The sequence below is a fragment of the Poromitra crassiceps genome (assembly GCF_964638095.1).
Source record: "Poromitra crassiceps genome assembly, chromosome: 23".
Classification (NCBI taxonomy): Eukaryota; Metazoa; Chordata; class Actinopteri; order Beryciformes; family Melamphaidae; genus Poromitra; species Poromitra crassiceps.
The window spans coordinates 4,569,697-4,586,757 of NC_139639.1; the positions used below are offsets into that span (position 1 = coordinate 4,569,697).

General features: G+C 43.2%; 1 protein-coding gene across 1 annotated transcript; it reads right to left on the minus strand.

Annotated features, from left to right (window-relative positions):
• Nucleotides 1–4,162: 4,162 nt before the first annotated feature.
• Nucleotides 4,163–17,061, minus strand: LOC310796884 (desmoglein-2-like protein). The gene is made up of 14 exons (XM_083659127.1): nt 16,925–17,061; nt 15,670–15,786; nt 14,674–14,829; nt 14,430–14,571; nt 14,133–14,296; nt 12,871–13,005; nt 12,552–12,737; nt 11,354–11,637; nt 11,090–11,232; nt 10,758–10,979; nt 9,502–9,732; nt 8,746–8,873; nt 8,191–8,562; nt 4,163–7,424 (listed from the first exon to the last, which is right to left on the minus strand). Exons 1-14 carry the CDS (start codon nt 16,976–16,978, stop codon nt 6,408–6,410), a joined length of 3,351 nt encoding a protein of 1,116 aa, XP_083515253.1. The 5' UTR covers nt 16,979–17,061; the 3' UTR covers nt 4,163–6,407.

Here is a 17,061-nt window from a genome sequence, read left to right on the forward strand (position 1 = left end):
AGACTGTATTATAGACTGTATTATATACAGACTGTAGACTGTATTATAGACTGTATTATATACAGACTGTAGACTGTATTCTAGACTGTATTATATACAGACTGTAGACTGTATTCTAGACTGTATTATATACAGACTGTAGACTGTATTATAGACTGTATTATATACAGACTGTAGACTGTATTCTAGACTGTATTATATACAGACTGTAGACTGTATTATATACAGACTGTAGACTGTATTCTAGACTGTATTATATACAGACTGTAGACTGTATTATATACAGACTGTAGACTGTATTATATACATACTGTAGACTGTATTATATACAGACTGTAGACTGTATTATAGACTGATTATATACAGACTGTAGACTGTATTACTGTATAGACTGTATTATATACAGACTGTAGACTGTATTATAGACTGATTATATACAGACTGTAGACTGTATTATATACAGACTGTAGACTGTATTCTAGACTCTATTATATACAGACTGTAGACTGTATTCTAGACTGTATTATATACAGACTGTAGACTGTATTATAGACTGTATTATATACAGACTGTAGACTGTATTCTAGACTGTATTATATACAGACTGTAGACTGTATTATAGACTGTATTATATACAGACTGTAGACTGTATTCTAGACTGTATTATATACAGACTGTAGACTGTATTATATACAGACTGTAGACTGTATTATATACAGACTGTAGACTGTATTATAGACTGATTATATACAGACTGTAGACTGTATTACTGTATAGACTGTATTATATACAGACTGTAGACTGTATTATAGACTGATTATATACAGACTGTAGACTGTATTATATACAGACTGTAGACTGTATTATATACAGTCTTCTGCAGATCATCATCAGACATCAGCCAGACTTCCAAGCAACAAGGGCGGGGGCCCAAACGCATTGACTGTACGCTATACAAGTCAATGTATCATGTATCAACTGTATTGCAGTCAATGGGTTCACATCCTACAGGTATCATGGTGGTTCACATCCTACAGGTATCATGGTGGTTCACATCCTACAGGTATCATGGTGGTTCACATCCTACATGTATCATGGTGGTTCACATCCTACAGGTATCATGGTGGTTCACATCCTACAGGTATCATGGTGGTTCACATCCTACAGGTATCATGGTGGTTCACATCCTACAGGTATCATGGTGGTTCACATCCTACAGGTATCATGGTGGTTCACATCCTACAGGTATCAGTGGTTCACATCCTACAGGTATCATGGTGGTTCACATCCTACAGGTATCATGGTGGTTCACATCCTACAGGTATCAGTGGTTCACATCCTACAGGTATCATGGTGGTTCACATCCTACAGGTATCAGTGGTTCACATCCTACAGGTATCATGGTGGTTCACATCCTACAGGTATCATGGTGGTTCACATCCTACAGGTATCATGGTGGTTCACATCCTACAGGTATCATGGTGGTTCACATCCTACAGGTATCATGGTGGTTCACATCCTACAGGTGTCATGGTGGTTCACATCCTACAGGTATCATGGTGGTTCACATCCTACAGGTATCATGGTGGCATCTGTCTCATCTATCATGCTATGGGGAGTTGGTGATCTCATCCATCATGGTGCTGTGGTCTGTCGCTTGAACTCCAGAGAAACAATGCACCTCCTGTCAATAGTCATATCCTGCAGAGTGAACATCAGTTGGTGTCTGTGACCTGTCGTCACGACAACACCCAGTCCCCACCACGCATTCCTAACCTTATTAGAACGTTATTTAGACGTTGGATGTGTGAATAATGAATGCTAATCAACATAATAGGGTAATTGCAGTAGACAGATGAGCCACAGATGAGCCATATGCACCCATATGACCCAACCCTGTCACCTGTCAAACTCTCCTCACCTGTCACCTACCTGCATCCGATTCTGATCCGGGCCCGTGCATCGCCCTGCCCTGCAGCTATTCTCTGTCACCCGTTCTACTATGAATCACCTCATTCAATGGAAAGGAATCACCTCATTCAATGGAAAGGAATTGCTTCAAAATGTCCCCATTCGATGGGGTGGAGTTGTACAATTTCTACAACCCAGTTTCCCTGGGGTTGTAGAGATTACTTGCAAAACCCCATTTAATGGGTAGGATTCTGGGTTGTAGAGATTACTTGCAAAACCCCATTTAATGGGTAGGATTCTCCATCCATCCAGGTTAGGGTTAGGGGTGGGAGAAGTTAGGTTTAGGCATGGGGGGTGGGAGAGGTTAGGTTTAGGGTTAGGGGCGGGAGAGGTTAGGTTTAGGCATGGGGGGTGGGAGAGGTTAGGTTTAGGCATGGGGGGTGGGAGAGGTTAGGTTTAGGGTTAGGGGTGGGAGAGGTTAGGTTTAGGCATGGGGGGTGGGAGAGGTTAGGTTTAGGGTTAGGGGTGGGAGAGGTTAGGTTTAGGCATGGGGGTGGGAGAGGTTAGGTTTAGGCATGGGGGTGGGAGAGGTTAGGGTTAGGCATGGGGGGTGGGAGAGGTTAGGTTTAGGGTTAGGGGTGGGAGAGGTTAGGTTTAGGCATGGGGGGTGGGAGAGGTTAGGTTTAGGGTTAGGGGTGGGAGAGGTTAGGTTTAGGCATGGGCGGTGGGAGAGGTTAGGTTTAGGCATGGGGGGTGGGAGAGGTTAGGTTTAGGGTTAGGGGTGGGAGAGGTTAGGTTTAGGCATGGGGGGTGGGAGAGGTTAGGTTTAGGGTTAGGGGTGGGAGAGGTTAGGTTTAGGCATGGGGGTGGGAGAGGTTAGGTTTAGGCATGGGGGTGGGAGAGGTTAGAGTTAGGGGGTGGGAGAGGTTAGGGTCTGGGTTAGGATTAGGCATGGGGCATGGGAGAGGCTTGGAGGGGTCTCCGGAGACGACCCCCGAGGGTCTCGAACCCTCCGTTCGGCCCCCAGACCCTCCGTTCGGCCCGCAGACCCCCCGAAGCGACCCCAGATTGTACAACTCCACCCCATCGAATGGGAACATTTTGAAGCAATTCCTTTCCATTATAGGTACAATGTGGGCACCCGTCAGACTGATAGACTCTGCGTTCCCACATCGGTAGGTACAGCACGTTCTGTGACCTACCATCTCTTAAGTAACCACACATTATTATCAATAGTATGGCCTGAACTTCTTGGAGATACTTTTGATAATTATTGGTATTATTATCAGTAGCCTATGCAACAGGAGAGGGAAGTCTCAGCAGCAGTACAAAGGGGAGAGAGAGGAAGACAGACAGACAGAGAGAGAGAGAAGACTATATACCCTGACCACATTTTATCTTTCAAATAACTCTTTCTGCTCCCTTTGTTTTCTTTGGCTGCATTGTCAAGCTGCACTGTCCCCAAAAAAGATAAGGAAACCTGATTTTCCACTTTCTGTCGCTCAGGTGTTGACATCAGACATGAGCGAACTCTTTCCAGCCAGCAACAAAGAAACCAGTTGTGTTCATCCTACATAAGACAAGGCCTGTTCTGTTCTGAGAGAAAATCATTCTGAACCTTCTAGCCTCATTAGATCATGCACATTGTAATCAACAAAAAAAAGGGCTTAACAGATGTTTAAAAGATGTTTTATCCTGTTGCTGTCAATTTGTTTAACAGATCATTATGATAAATAAGTCAATACAATAGCACCTCAGTGTTTGAATGGTTATAGTGTACTTGATAGGTTTTAGCACCAAAAAAGCTAATTTACAAAATTTTAAAGAATACTAATTAGAAATTATTTAAAAGCAAAATCAGTTTTAGTAGCAAACTATAGAATGATATTGTTTAAATATTGGAAATATTTAATGGCAACAAACCTGCCAACAATAAGAGTTAGTGAGTCTAGAGTTCAACAAGTCTATTCAGTGAATTGAGGAAGAACCCTAAAAAAAATCCCTCCAAAATTATTATATCTTCTGAGGAATGTAATATTGTATCTTGATAAGTGTGTTTATGATGTGCAATAGATCTATTATTGTCTCAAAAGGTCTTGTGTTTTCAAATGCAAATTAAATGTTTGCAATGTAGTATATAACCCATGTTCTGTTATAATCTATGAATTATTACAGTAGTGTGACACAATAAAAACAGATCAGTCCCATAGGTTATTTAACCATTCAACTTTATTATGACAAAAGGTGCAAAAGTTGAAAATCAACTGCGGGGGAAAAAATCCCGATTGGCGCGTCATATCTTCTAGAGTCATACATACATACACATATTAGACACTATAGAGCTTGTAGCTGAAGACGAATAAAAAGTATCAGTAGCAAAAAACAGCAACGTCAAACAATGTCACTCTACCAAAAATTATCAGTGCTCGGCAAGCCAGCATTTTCTTAAACTAGCCATATATACACACATACCATATTACCATACATATTTTAACTCTTAAAAATAAAACAATAAAAACAGCATTTTTAAAGTATATTCTGCTAATTATGGAACCTTAGACAGTATTATGTAAAATAAAAAATAGGAGCATACAATTTGTACAGCTTTGGCACTAAGAGCTTTGTGTATCAATTGGAGTAATCACTAGTGTTGGGTAAGTTACTTTCAAAATGTAATATACTACATATTACTAGTTACTTTCATTTGAAAGTAATACATTACTTTACTATATTACTGTCTGTGTAGAGTAACTCATTACTTATTACACTACTTTTGCATTACTTTCACCAAAATAACAGCAGGAGCAGAATGACATTGCCGCCCCAGAACCATCCGGAAGAAGAATTTCAACTGTCTTGAAGTCAGTGTAAACAATTCAAAATTCTAAATGTTATCCTTTTCCTTTGTTATATTGTCATCTATGTATAGTGGTTATTTGCATAAAAACACACAATTATTTGATTAGGAAATTATTGTATCTTTCTTTAAATATATGCTTTGATAAAAGAAAACGTAACTAAATTTGTAACTTGTGCTACTTGACAAAGTAACTGGTATAATATTACTGAAATCCTATTGGTAATAAGTTATATTACTGAGTTACTGCTAAAAGTAATATATCACATGTAATATGTTACTTTTGTAATCCGTTACCCCCAACACTGGTAATCAATGGGCTTTTTGCAATAGCACAATTTAGAAAGCCACACAAATAGCAATATACAGGAACATGATTCTATACAAACAGCAGTTGCTACAAAAAATGCACCTGCCCTCATGCAAACAGCACAGCAGCACTTAAACATGTGACTTCCAGACAGTCAAGAGGTCAGAGGTCAGCAGAACAACTTAAGGCAAGGTTAAAGCTCAAACATCCCCAACTTACAAAATGCAACACATGCATCTTGAGAATTCCACAACAACTTTGGTGATTCAAGATGTCCAAAATACTGAATATTGTGCTTACTTTTTCCCACCACCTCAAAATGACTGAGTTATTGACTTGCATATGATTACAGTAAAAAAAAATACATGTGATTTCAACATCATTTCTGAAATCTGACTCTAGAGATCACTGTTGTTGTACGTGCATACTGAGCCTGAAAATGCGTGTTGCAACTTCTGTTTACTGCACTAAAGCATAAAATGACCATACTATCTCTGCAGGTGCTAGAGATATTTATCAATACCTATAACTCTACAATTAATTTGCCACATGGCAGATTTCTGGCTTTCAAAATTAATTTCCCAGCATGTTTCCACTGACATTTCATTAATAACCTATACAGAGGTCAATCCAGGTCATAGATTACTTAAATCCCCTTTAAATCTGTCTTGTTTTACTTGTTCTACTTTTCTACCTCTTTACATTGCCTGTATGCATATTATGGCTAGATTGCATCAACAGTATGTGAACTGTCCATCACAGTGCCAGCTTGTGTTTTTAAAGATTTGAGAGCATTGTGATCAAAATCAACATGTGTAACCGTGACAGCAAACGTCTTTACATGCAGCTTTACATGCAATGTGATGCCGTGAAACTTTGGCAAATTGCAAAAATACTAAAGGGCCTGTATTTTGAGGTATTAAGGTTGCTAATTTTCTCTTTCTAATCTGTTCAAGAATCAATGTGAATAAAACTTAAATTTGTTGAGATAAAATGCAATGAAATTAATAAAATATTACATTTGCATACAGCATGTATACCAATTTAAAATTCCACCCCAGAATTCCCTCTGTATCCCAGTGATAATAAAAAAAGAAACAGATTACAGGTGTATCTGGTGATATCTGTGACATTCAATCCCTCATTTTACTAACTTAATTTGTGTTTCCATATTTGAAATGTGTATTCAGATGACTTAAAAGGCCATAATGATCATGTAGTCAATAGTATAATGTAAACTCAACGTTTATGAATAGTAGTGTTATTAAGGCAGGAAGGAAATCTTTCACTTGGATTTGTTTTGATGTATTTGTGGTAAAATGGGTTGTTCTACGCTCGAGTCTCTATATTTCTCTCAGTGACGGACACCTTCTTATGTTGCACAACATAAGAAGTTTGGCCTCCCTGAGCCACGGGCGTGGCTGTCAGAGCAAAGTCCTCATTCAGCCCTGCAGCGCCGAGCTGGGAGCTGGAAGCCAGTGAGAAACTCTGACTTTTCACCTGCACACCGTGACCTCCGACCTCCAGGCCCTGCCCCCCTGAGCCCTGTCCTGTCTGGAGAACGGCCTGCGCTAAGCCTGCGCTGCCCCCTACGGCCGAAGACGCTGACCCGTTCTCCACCACCAGCACTTGCCTGGACCTGGAGACGCTTCCTTGTGAAAAGCCAGTTGCCGCGTGTCCGGCCGCTCCGACCGAGCCCATGTGCCGATCTACGAGTACCATACCCTGGGAGCCGTGGAGGCCCCCGACCTGCACCAGCCCCTGACCCAGCCCCACTTGACCCACCGCCTGCTGGGTGCCCCCCGCCACAAGGACCATTTGGGGGTTGCCCTCGACCACATACATGGGGGCAGCAGCGTAGTACATCGTGGGCTGCTGGATGAGCAGCGTCTGGCTGGGAATCACAACGTTGTCCTGGACGTGTACCCTGGGAACGCCGCCTGAGCCCCGGGCTCTCTGACTGAATCGCTCCTCTTGGACAATGGTGGAGGATCCAGAAGCGACGTTGGAGGTGTTGAGGGTGTTGACGTTGACACGGTCCCGGTCCCTCGTTGTTTCGCTGTGGGTGTGGACGTGCGTGTGGGTGGAAGTGGAGGGCCTGGCTGGAGACGGCGGTCTGGCCGGGCGGCCACACACATCCACAGACTCAGTCACCGACGCCGAGCCCTGGCAAATCTCTGCCAAGGTTTTGAATTTTGGGCCAAGATCATCGAGAAACGCAAGGTCGTTATCATTGTCCAGCAGGCTGCAACAGCCCACTGAGCCTGCCAGCGACTCCTGGCCCTCATAGTCATAGATCAGCATAGCATCCTTCTCCTGGGACTGCTCTGCAGCGTGGCTGGCTTTCTGCAGACATACAGAACCAGTAGATATTAGAGATGGGACAACATATCAAACAATATATATCGCAATATATCCTATCAATATGACAATATATATCAATATATCGCAATACAAAAATGTGACAATACGTATTGTAGGCCAGAAAAATGTATCATATTAGTTACATTTTATTCTGCGGTAGTAATCAACATGTGAGATAACTTGCCCATAACAATTTCACAAGCTCTCCATCCAAATTTTACATTTTATGACATGTTTATATTTTTGTTTACATTCTAACCAGCAAATGCCATCGCTGCAAAGATTTGTGGCTCAGAATTCTGCACAGTTACATTTTGTTGTTGAACTTGTATTTCTCACATCGTATTATGGTTGCATGGTTGAATTTTGAACCCCATATCGCATATCGAATTATATCATGAGATAGGCATATCGCGACAATACACTTATCTAATGATACAATTCCCTATTATAGATTAGATAACTTCAATAATATTGACTATTAGAATAGTAAGATACAGCTTGTGCTTTCCTCACATAAAATATAGTAGTATGGTATTATCTACATTAGAGATAAGAGGCCCATCTTATAAGGTCCATTGTGGAGCCAAAGAACACCGTATAGTTTTTGCCCCTGTTCACTGAATGGATTTTTTTTTTTATCATTCAAATTTCTAATTTATTGTAATGATTCACATGACCAATAGACGACATGGATCAGTACCAGAGTGGAGCTTACAATTCAAAGAGAAAACGTTCAGGTACTCACACTTCCGTAGTACTCTGCCAGGAATCCTTCAGACAGGGCCATCCCATCGTAAGCGCCGGCTCCAAATCTGGATCCAGCTCCGTATCCGGCTCCGTATCTGGAGGAGAATTGTTCTTGTCCGGTCAACATTCCCCCACCGAAGTAGTCCATCTCCATCTCCTGCTCCCCAAACTGCCTGTAGCGATGCATGTTCTCTGTTGTCAGAAGGGTGGAAGAGTTAAACCCACCAAATGCTCCTGCTCCTGCTCCTCCGAGTGCTGCTGCTCCTGCACCAAATCCTGCACCAAATGCACCCGCTGTGCCGACGCCCACACCGCCTCCACCGAGTGTCGCGTGGTCCACTTCTACCGGGACTTGTAGGAGGGGAACTTCCTGTTAAGAGAAATGTGAGACCCCATCAGAACTGTCACATATCCAGCAAATGAAACTTTGGTTGATTAACATATTTTCGAAGCTAGAAATACCTACAAAAGTGTCTGCAATATACAAGATAGGCTAAATCTATTTTTTTCATCATATTCTTCTTACATCAAGACTAAACAAACATGGTGGTACCTTGTCTTCTCCCTGTCCCTCGGTGTGATATGAGATCAGCTGTTGTTTGGTATCAAATGGAATGGCCTTGAAATCTCCCAAAGCCGCCGGGCCTCCACACAGGCAGAACAGCAGCAGCAGGGGCACCACTGGAAAAGACACGCGTGACATTATTTCACAAAACAACGGGCATGACACCGCCTGAAAAACGATGCCGGCGTACAACGGTCAAGTCCAGTCATCCATCACAACGGTCACGTCCAGTCATCCATCAAAGACTTTTCCTTTCAGCTCGGGGGATTTACAGTGACTCACGGGCAAAGTACCAACTATGAAAATCAAATACAGAACCATGACCAGCTTCTCACATAAATCTCTACTCATTTATTTGTTCATATCTTCAAGCATGTCTGGTCATGGACCCTAACAACAGGGTTCCTACACATTTTACATTTCAAAAGTCCATACTTTTCCAGACTCCAATTACATTTCCAGAATTCTCTGTCAGACCATATTTGACATCTGAGTACACAAGCAGCTTATCGTGTGAGCATTTCTGAAGCAGGATTGCACCAACAACCTTCTGTACCACATCCATATGTTTCTCTAGGTGAGCTACAGCCCCGTTCCTATTCCTATTATTTCATCCAATATTATGGACGAAAAATCACATCTCGCTATTTTAATGATCCGACTTTCGTAGGAACCCTGTAACGAGGAAGAGGTCATCATGATTCTTATCCAATGACCAGGACAGGAATGATCATCTGGACTCACACAGCAGCAGCAGCAGTCCCAGCAGGAGAAGCAAGACGCCTGAAGCTCCAAAGACAGCAGAGCTCGTCTGGCGCGCCACACAGGTTTTGGTGGTTTCATGGCAGGTACACACGATCACGTCCACCACCTGGACATCAGCGCAGGACTCTCCCTGCTGGTCCTTGATCTCCACAGCTACTTTGTAGGTGCCTGGCCACAGTTTGGCTTGGTCTCGCAGAATGGCTGTGGTGGCTAGAGAGAGTCAAGACACAAACATAAAACAAATACAAATCAAGTAAATTTAACAGGTTAGGGCGATGAAAGAATTATTTAAGACCCCACCCATGGCCTCCACCCTGGTTACCAGCTTCAGCCCTCAGGCAGATGCTTCAGAGTTCTCCAGTGCAGCTCAACCGCTTTAAGAACTCGTTTGTATTCGTGTGCATCAAAGCCCTACATTGCAAGTTAGCCAGAGGCTAACGCTAACGCTGCTTTTAATTTTAACGGTACACATGTACATTTTATGTTAATGAGACTGTTTTATTTGGGCTACACAGTGTTGTACAGGTGTTGGCAGTCTGTGCGTGTACTGTAGGTGTTGTGTGTGTGTATGTGTGTATGCGAGCTGGGCAACTTGCCAGCCCAAACACCGGAGGCAGAAACGTGTCGTGGGACTCCCAGGCGACAGGAGATCTTCGAGGACAGGAGGTCGAAGCTCCATCCGGTATGTTCTTCTCCAACCCCGGGGAGATACATGGAATCGCAGCACCAGAGAGTGACGCAGTTCTAGACGCTGGTGCAGTTTTTAAGACATGCGCAAAGTCGGTGCAGGTCACGAGGTACGCATGCGCGCGACTCAGAGTTGCCAGGTCCTCTGATTATAAGCAACTTTGGGGCTCGTAATGTTAGACACTTTCAATCTTAACCTACACATTTAAATCGGTGTTACGATGGTCTATGATATGCTACACCGATAGCTTAGCTTGTTGTCTTGTCAAAATGTGGCAATCAGTGGTATCCGCAATGTACAGCCAATTAAACAAAGGTTGTAACACCCTCCTTTTGCAGATCAGTGTAATTGGCAAAAATACCGAAAATGGCACAATGAGACATGTCATGTCAATCCCCAAAATGTCATCCAGTATCAATGTGTGGTGTCTGAGATATTGAGTGTGATGGACAGACAGATGGACGGACGGACGGAAGGACAGAATGGATTGGATGAAAGGAGCAATAGACAGCTTCATGTAAAGCTAAACACTGAGATGAGCTCTTACCATTCAGATGCTCCACTGTCCATTTGGCCTTGCTGTCCCCCTGGATCACCCTGAACTCAAACGGCGCTGAATTGGGGACTGCATCCTGGTCCACGGCTGTCAGATACACTGCGTTCTCCTCCACGCACATGGTCTGAGTCGTGGTGGTCAGTGTGGGACAGTGGTCGTTAAAGTCCTCCACCTGGATGGCAATGGTCCCGGTGGCGGTTTTGGAGGGTATATCTTAAAACCAAACCATGATGAAAGATTAATTAGGGAGTATTATCCTGTGCAGTGCACCATGGTATATGTGCAAGGAGGATCAAGATAGCCGGCATATTTAGAATATTTACCATTGGTGATGCATATAATTTTAGCATAATATGTTCCGTTCCTCAAGTGCTTGGACTCGCGATCAGGCAGCTTATTCAGTTTGATATCTGCTGTCTTTTCATCGATAATCAACCAGTTGTCAGCATCGTGTATTTTCGCATACCTGTAAGCATGAAAATCATACATGACGATAAGTAAATAAGCTATTGGTCACAGAGAGACACAGAGAAAGCATCAGTACGTCTGCCGTGTGGGGACATGTGTGACGATGTGACCGACCGTACCTGACGTTGGTGGCCGTCTGTAGAGTGTCACTGTCAATAGCAGCGTAGTTGGTGATGATCTTGTTGATGCTGACGGAGGAATGGTCCTCAGAGATGGTCACCACTTTGACAGTGGGTTGGAAGCGGGGGCCTTCCTTCTCGTTGACCACGTTGATCTTAACGGGGTAGGTCTTTTGGGTAGGTCTTTTGGGCGTGGACTCGGAGGAAGAGCCAAAGTTGTACTCCGCTTTGTTGGAGACAGCTATGGCCAGACTGAGCACCTTTATCTCCTCATAGTCCAGAGCCTGTGGATTCAAATGACATGTGTTTACATGTCAAGCATATCAGGTTTCTTTTTAACCCATTTATACCTGATGCAGAATTTGCGTGTGTATCCCTTTAAGACCGCGAACCGCGTCACGCGGTTCGCGGTCTTAAAGGGATACACACACAAATGAGGGATATACATGCAAATGCTGTATCAGGTATCAATGGGTTAATCAAGTTTTTTCCACAGATATCCCCCCCCCCCTTTCTCCCCAATTGTACTTGGTCAATTCCCCCTGCTGTCCCGGTCATTGCTCCACCCCCTCTGCCGACCTGGGGAGAGCTGTAGACTAGCACATGCTTCCTCTGATACATGTGCAGTCGCCAACCACTTCTTTTCACCTGACAACGAGGAGTTTCACCGGCAAGGCGTAGCACGCGGCAAGATCACGCTATTCCGCCCAGTCCCCCCCCCCCCCCCCGAACAGGCACCCCGACCGACCAGCGGAGGCACTAGTGCAGTCCCAGTGACCTGGACACATACCCTTAATCCGGCTTCCCACCCACCCACAGACATGGCCAATTGTGCCTGTATGGACGCCCGGGCCAAGCCGGAGGTAACACGGGGGCTCGAACCTGCGACCCTCGTGTCGGTAGGGAGGGAATCTACCGCTGCACTACCAGGATGTCCATATCAGGATAATTAAGTGCCATAATAATCATGTTTCCTCCTTTGGCTGGGTAAGATCTTTCATTTGACGCTTCACAATCATAATTTCAGTGCCTTAACGCGGGCTTAACCCATTGATACCTGATGCAGCATTTGTGTGTGTATCCCTTTAAGACCGCGAACCGCATCTTAAAGGGATACACACACAAATGAGGGGTATACACGCAAATGTCTGCATCAGGTATCGATGGGTTCAAATGAGAAGACACACACGCTAAGTACCTTCTGAATCATGATGATGCCCTCGTTGGTCTTAGCATCAGTAGTGATGGTGAAGTAGCCCGCCTCGTTCCCTGAGATGATGCTGTAGACGGCCTCCCAGTTGGCAGTGTGTATCAGGTCCATGTCCACTGCTTTGATCCGCATCACCTCCACGCTGACGGTGTTCTCCTGCACGCTCCCTTCATACTGGAAGATACGACCAGATGCTTTTTTAGAACACTAGTAACTGTCACACATTGACACATTGAATCAAACCAAAGAAACAAGAATAAGGGCACTGTTTTTATTTTAATTTTGATTATTGTGTCGCCCCCCCTACCGTTTCTTTTTCCAGGGTAGGAATGTTGTCGTTTATGTCCAGGAGGTTGATCACAATTTGTCCTCTTCCTGAGTTTCCTCCTACTTGTCCATTCATGTCTGAGGCTTGGATAGTCAGTGTGTGTTGGGCTTGTGTCTAGACAATTAGATGAGATTAGAAAGTCAACAAGTTGCTTCGTTTAACATTTGAACATTTAACAATTCTTCCAAACAGCATTTCTCAAATGTCTGGGAGTATGACTTCTGTGTTCATCTAAAACTCCAAATGGCCTACAAACTATATTATGTTTATGGTGTAAAACAGGGGGGGGGGGGGGGGGGGGGGGGATGCTGAAATGGTAGTTAAATTGTGTCCTCATGAGATCATTGCATTCACTCACTGCATGATTAAAGGAACACTCCGCCCATTTTCATTTTCAACCAGCTTTGTATCATTAGAACATCAGTAGTATATCAGAAAACTGTAAACTGTTTTGAAGTCTGTCATTTAATTTGACAGTTATTGAGTGTTAAAGTGTGGACCAGTAAATGAAAAGATGGAATGTCCGCACACTGGTTGATGTTCCCAGGTTTATTTCAACCCTTTCAATAAAACATGTTATTATCTGAGCTCGCTCAGATATGTTGGTATTGAAAAGGTGTCAAAACCTCACAGGGGAGGTGATTTAGATAGGCTACTGCTGCAGCGAGAATGCTGGTGGATTTTCTCGTTGCGCACAATGGCTCCTAGCGGCCTCAACGAGGAATTTGATTTAAAACCTTTTCTGTAATTTTGATTTCTTTTTCTTGTCATTATTTTGTTATTGTTTATCATTATGCTTTGCACCTTTTTTCGTTTATTTGTGCACAATTGATTATTATTATTATACTCCTCCCTTTATTTCCAGAGCCAATGAGCTGGCAGTTGGCTACAGCCTAATCACATGTGACACTGGCACAGCCTATATATACACCCCAGCTTCATTTGTCATCCATTTCTTGCCTGATGAAGACCTATATGGTCGAAACGTTGTTTTATTGAAAGGGTTGAAATAAACCTGGGAACATCAACCAGTGTGCGGACATTCCATCTTTTCATTTATATATCACACTTTTGTCCTGCACCTGGGCCTACTACGGTTTGGATGTGCGCACAGCTACTCCTTTTTTAAAGTGTGGACCAGTGACATCACTGGTCCACACTAACTCAAATTAATAACTCATTAACTCAAATCAACTCTCAATAACTGTCAAACATTCTGTCATTCATCTAGTTTGCCTCACCTCTCTGTCCAGAGTGCTCTGTTGAACCACCACCTCTCCAGTGTGAGAGTTGATGGAGAACATCCTGCTTGAAGTGCCCGTCTCCACGATGCTGTAGAAGATCTGAGAGTGGAGTGTGTTGGCTTCATCGGCGTCAGTAGCAATCACTCTCATGACGACAGTGCCTGCGAATCACCAAAGTGAATGAAATAACACTGAACTGTACGGCTTTGAGTATGAGTATGAGTTTGAGTAAAAAAACGGAAATGTACATTTGTTTCGCTGAGCCCTGTGTCACATATAGATGGCTGAACGTACCTACTGCACTTGATTCGTTGACAGATCCAATTTGCTGTATTTCAAACACAGGTTCGCAGTCGTTCTTATCCACCACGATAACCCGGAGGTCAATGTCCTTCTCCGCACGATCCCCATTGCTGTATTTTGCCACACCTTTTAACTACAAAGAGAGATAATATCGCCAATTCAATATTTTCTCACCGTGCCTTTCGTGAGTGTGGACTACTTTCCAGTATGAGCAGGATTGATGGAGAGCTCTTACGTGGTAGAAGGGGATCTTCTCTCGGTCCAGAACGCTGTGGATTCTCACCAGGCCAGAGTCAGGGTTGACAGTAAATAAGCCGATAGGTTCCTGATCAGCACCGGCCCCTGTTAGTGAATAGTACACCCTCGAAGTGTACTCCTTATCAGAACGGATCTGCAACACACACGCGCACACACACACACAGACATCACACACACACAGACATCACACACACACACACACACAGACATCACACACACACACAGACATCACACACAACACACACAACACACACACACACACACACAATGTTATTTGACATTCTGTCAATTGTGACAGTAAGGAGAAATGTAATTATTTACATCCTGTAAGTATAGTCATGTGACATGTGTAGTTATTCTCGACTGACCACACTCTAGAGACTCTAGAGCAGTTAGGCCTTTACCAGTATGGCACCGAAACGGTTTGTTTTTCCACTTAACCGTTCCTCTGATAGGAATTGGCCATGACAGAATTTTTTTTACCAGTACAGCACTCTGGCTCAATCAATCATACCCAGCCAGAACACCGCAAAAACACTGTTTGAAAAAACATCTAGCCGAGATATAAAACTGGTCCAACTTCATAAGCTCAGCTGAAGCACAGACAGGTGTCTGTGTTGGATATACTGAACAAAGAATATTCATGAATGATCACGTAGGCTCCTCACTGTATCATAACTGACTCACTGGGCTGGGGCTGAATGTCTCACACCCTACTGTCTAAACACGCTTTTGGCCAAACAAACGATGGCCTGAGCATTTAATGAGGTTTAATCCCAGGAAATGATTGAATTAATTTGTCTGGCGTGTTGGAGAGAAATGTTCAGGAAAAGCTATGTTGCTATAATACTATAAAATATCTATAATTCTATAGTCTCTAACATTACATTCAGAATAACAGCTTCAAATTCAGTTTTGATGGAATTCTCTGAAAAGAAGCAAGCGTATTAACTTGAATAAAAATAGAACACACTTTAGCAATATACTCCAGGTGAGTGTAGTCCCTGTTCTCTTCCAGCTTTTTAGGAGGAATGATCCACTCTCTCTTCTGTCTGCTCAGTCCCCTTGCTTCTGCCACAGCATGGAATAACTGCAGGTACACAGAGAGGAATGAAAAGCATGACATCATTAGTTGTATGATCATTTGTAAACTGACATGTTACTGGTGATTTGTGCATTTTCAGCATAAGATTGCAGATCATAAAGTGTTTTACATCCTTAGAAATATGGCAGCAGCAGCAGAGTATTTCAGAGTTTTACACAGAGATTGAAAACAACTTTGTGACAAACAAAATGTGTCCCGTCAAAGAGAAACTGATGAGGATGATAGGCAATAGGCTACTCTTATATTTTCTGTTTAATATCGGTTTATTTTTCTTGACATTTGAAGGGAGTTAACCTATAAACATGTGGCTATAGACCATACACTGATACAAAATATATGGACATCTTTTTACACAATACTCCATATCGTAAATTGTTTCAAAGCTTAAAATCCTTCTCTCTCTTCTCTTTATCAAGCCTGTCATCCACCTACTCCGTTGTAATAGAAATAAATTAATATGGGAAATCAAATGTAGGATTCAACTCATCCTATACTTCATGAAAACAGCATTTAAGTAGTCTATGTAATCAAGTTTGGGGCAGTGGTGGCCCAATGGTTAGAGAAGCGAGCTTGTGACCGGAAGGTCGTCGGTTCAATCCCCGGGACCGGCAGGATAAATCTGGGTGGGGAAAGTGCCCCTCCCTCATTACCACCACCGAGGGGCCCTTGAGCAAAGCCCTTAACCCCAACTGCTCCAGTGGAGCTGATCAGTGGCCAGCAGCAGATCAGACTGTGGTTGTACTGGTCAGCTTCCAGGTATGAATGTGTGTGTGAATGTGAACAGGGCGCTCCTGAAAAAGAGAGCATTGCTCTCAGTGAGACGCCCACTGTATAAATAAAAAGGTTAAGTTGCAACACATTGCTGGAGAGGAAAATGTGATGCTGCTGCTGTCGACATACAGCTGTGTGCAGTAACAGAGACACGTATGTATTTAATACAGTCATCTAGCTAATTGTATACTGTTTATTTTACACTTATAGTCAGTCTACAGTCATAATCGCTATACCTCCATTGTGGGGCTATATACTGCCCCACCTGAGGACAGCCACACCTGCTAAAGTTCCGCTATTTCGCCTAAACAAGAGAAGAAATGGCGCACAAATAAACTATTAGGCCACTTACCGTTAGGAAATACGGCAAAATTAGAACAAGGCTGTATTTGGACACAGGAGCCATCGCGTTGTTGGAAATGAAACGGTGTTAATCCTCTTTGGTAACGTGGAATCCCGTCAGCTCGAGTCTAGATGTGTACACAGGCC